This window comes from Monopterus albus, unplaced genomic scaffold (assembly GCF_001952655.1).
Source record: "Monopterus albus unplaced genomic scaffold, M_albus_1.0 scaffold84.1, whole genome shotgun sequence".
NCBI classification, from domain to species: domain Eukaryota; kingdom Metazoa; phylum Chordata; class Actinopteri; order Synbranchiformes; family Synbranchidae; genus Monopterus; species Monopterus albus.
In genome coordinates this window covers 126,308-129,657 of record NW_018127964.1, presented here as the reverse complement: position 1 = coordinate 129,657, position 3,350 = coordinate 126,308, and the positions used below count along the sequence as shown (strand labels likewise).

General features: G+C 37.7%; 2 protein-coding genes across 2 annotated transcripts in view; both read right to left on the bottom strand.

Moving 5' to 3' along the window:
• krtcap2 (keratinocyte associated protein 2) overlaps window positions 1-2,001 on the bottom strand; it is a 4,414-nt gene extending 2,413 nt beyond the window's left edge. Inside the window, exons 1-3 of the mRNA XM_020607227.1 lie at window positions 1,688-2,001; window positions 872-1,026; window positions 583-646 (exon numbers count right to left, since the gene is read on the bottom strand). Coding sequence (XP_020462883.1) covers window positions 583-646; window positions 872-1,026; window positions 1,688-1,691 — 223 coding nt within the window. The 5' untranslated portion in view covers window positions 1,692-2,001. The remainder of the gene's footprint in view (window positions 1-582; window positions 647-871; window positions 1,027-1,687) is intronic.
• Window positions 2,002-2,677: 676 nt separating this feature from the next.
• tmem107l (transmembrane protein 107 like) overlaps window positions 2,678-3,350 on the bottom strand; it is a 2,100-nt gene continuing 1,427 nt past the window's right edge. Inside the window, exon 5 of the mRNA XM_020607234.1 lies at window positions 2,678-3,199. Within this exon, the coding sequence (XP_020462890.1) occupies window positions 3,130-3,199 (70 nt within the window). The 3' untranslated portion in view covers window positions 2,678-3,129. The remainder of the gene's footprint in view (window positions 3,200-3,350) is intronic.

The following is a 3,350-nucleotide window of genomic DNA, read 5'->3' as shown; positions in this document are numbered from 1 at the left end:
TTTTTTTGTAACCTTGGCCAGATCTGTGCTTTGCCACAATTCTGTCTCTGAGCTCTTCAGGCAGTTCCTTTGACCTCATGATTCTCATTTGCTCTGACATGCACTGTGAGCTGTAGGGTCTTATATAGACAGGTGGGTGGCTTTCCTAATCACGGTCAATCAGTATAATCAAACACAGCTGGACTCAAATGAAGGTGTAGAACCATCTCAGGGATGATCAGAAGAAATGGACAGCACCTAAGTTAAATATATGAGTGTCACAGCAAAGGGTCTGAATACTTATGACCATGTGATATTTCAGTTTTTCTTTTTTAATAAATCTGCAAAAATGTCAAAAATTCTGTGTTTTTCTGTCAATATGGGGTGCTGTGTGTACATTAATGAGGAAAAAAATGAACTTAAATGATTTTAGCATATGGCTGCAATATAACAAAGAGTGAAAAATTTAAGGGGGTCTGAATACTTTCTGTACCCACTGTATATTAAATTACTGACCAACTGTGGAATCACAGGGGAAATATACAATAAAAATTCACACTGAACTAACTGCACGAGTTGGATGTCAGCACTGTAATTACTTACTTTCAGGGAATATCTTGGCTTGGAATCCCTTCCCAAAGATCAGGTTTTCCAGATTATTAAATGCCTAGAACAAAAGTTAAGGCCAGATAGCACATAGTATTTCTATCTACCACATCATGGATTGAATCAATGAATCCTGCACTTTACTGGAAATTTAGAAGACAAAAGACAAACACAATATGAGATGTTACAGCACAACAAAGGGCTACTTTAAACAATGCACGAAAATGGTTACTTATCAGCTATTTTTAAACACAGGTTAACGATGTTAATGCCGCCAAAAGGATACAGTGAGAGAACAGATGAAGAGCACTGACCCTAGGAAACCTCCCAAGATGGTGAGCCACTCAGTAGATCCCAGCTGCTTACAGAACATCTGCATCCCCGCAAATACAAGCACTGACAGCAGACTGGACAGCACTAGAGAGGTGCCTGTGTTTACTGCTGCAAAGCCCAGAGACACAGGATCATCAGGGAAAACTTAGGCTAATCGAGTGAAATCAGTGCAAGTGAATGGGACTGTAATGCATCGTATCTGGGGCATGACATTTCATCTGGAGTTAAACTTATAAAGGATGATCAACATCTAGACTCCTAAACTATTACAACTCAGTCAGTTTTATCTAATAAGAGGGGTTAGAGAAGATTATGAGAGCAGGTGTTGGAAATAATTTCTGCAAGTTTAGTATGAGTTGAAATATCTACAGCTGGATTACGAAGTTATAAGCCTCAATTAAACATGAGCTCGCTCATTTGTATTTACTTAGTAGACTGCTGCTCTACCCTTCATAACGAAACGCCACGTCAGTGTTCGTCCATAAATGCCCACAACAGATAACAGTTAGATTCAACCTATACAATCCACATGAGCAGGCCAAGACTATGCCCTATACACATACAGCAAGAAAATGATCTCCTAGTTGTTACAGAGAAGTGTATGAAGTGAAACCTTGCTGCTGCGATCAATTAACGCTAGCTCCAAACGTTAGCTAACGTTAGCTAGTTAGACCATATAACTAGACGCTAACGCTTTACAATATCTTTGGAAATGCTAACATGCTTTTTAAAGGTTACTAGAACAAGAAATGAATCGTGCAATACATACCCATATTCTGTGTTATCACGGTACTTGTAATGAAACCGATATTTAAAAAGTTTAACCAGCTAGGTGCTACTGGCTCTAGGAACCAAAAACCTCGATACCCGGTCTAAATGACAAGTGGGACCAGCGGACGGAGTCACTTGCGTCACATTCATCTTCTTCTTCTTAGGTTTATAGTCATTTGCGATGCGAAGCACGTTATGTGTCTAATATAGTCATCCCTTATAACGTTCCTGTTACACCTGTTGTAATGGGAGCAATTCATTATTCTTAAGTTATATCCCCTTACTTTACACCTAAGCAATATTTCAGGAATATGTGCTGACACGTAACATTGTTCGTATCTATCAATATATATTCAATTACTAACTCATTGCGATTAAAGGAAATTTTCTTAAAATCAATTTTCTGTTCTGTATATAACTTAAACTTCAAATCATTAATATAATGGTTAATATATATTTACTATAATATATATTATGTAATAAATACAATTTTAAATTATACTGTAAAAGATAGAGTTGCAAAAAGGTTATAAGGAAAAACAACAGACAACGAGCAGATTAAGAATGAATTTGTACAAAATGTATTTGTGACTTAAGTAGGTTTCTTGGACTTTCAATTAATATTTGACAGACTGAAAATAACAGCAAACCACACTGGAATGTACTTTCTCAAATAATCACTTGGGCATGTTAAAAGTGAACACAATATATATGCCTTTTCTGCATCTATTTGATTAAATATATATATATATATATATATAAATCATTTGACACAGAGAATACCCTGTATATTCCTTTGATGTTTGCCAGTGCATATGTTTTTCTTGGCATTTTATACACATAAGCAGTGGTGTAGTGGTGTCTTGGCAGGTGGCTATGTTGTAGCTTCAGCTTTTACGTATTTGTACCAGAGTATCAGACATTTCTTACTTGTTCACTTCATACTTGTAACTGTGTGAGCTGTGGAGCTTATGGGCTATGTTCAGCATGCAAGTTATCTGTTCTTCGAATTTGGCCTTCAGATAGGTCTTCTTTGCAGCACTGGTACAGATTTATATGTTGCTTGTGGGGAGGAATTGTTTTGCAAACCAAAGTCAGAGACAAAAACTCTCCTGTATGCAGTAAATACAACAGATTTTTTACATGAAACACTGTAACATGATTGCCTGTAGTCTACAGGATGTGCTCTGGTTTGTATCGGCAGCTATTTTTAGATATGTTGCAGTAGATCTCCTTGCCCAGAATTAGGTATACACCGTAAACATGCATATACTGTATGTATGTATACACCACTACACCTCGGCACGAGTCAGTCAGGCACTGATTTTAGTTCATGTCTTTGTGCATCATAAATTAATCACAGACCATCTACTGCTGCTGCATCTGATAATACATCAACACTACTGTGTAGCATTTCACATCAGGACCGAGGACTGTCTTTTATAATGGCTTCTTCTTCAGTCCAATAACAGCTATAAACAAAATAATCTCCACAAGAGCCGGAAGAACACTAGAGGGAGAGAGAGAAAAAGTAAGAGAAAACATGAAGTAAACAGCCACAGTACATAATGCACTCACACCTAACTCATATTTGCAATATTTGCACATTCACTTTGCTCTGTTTGCCCCCCCCCCCCCCCCACCCGCCGGCCCCCCACACC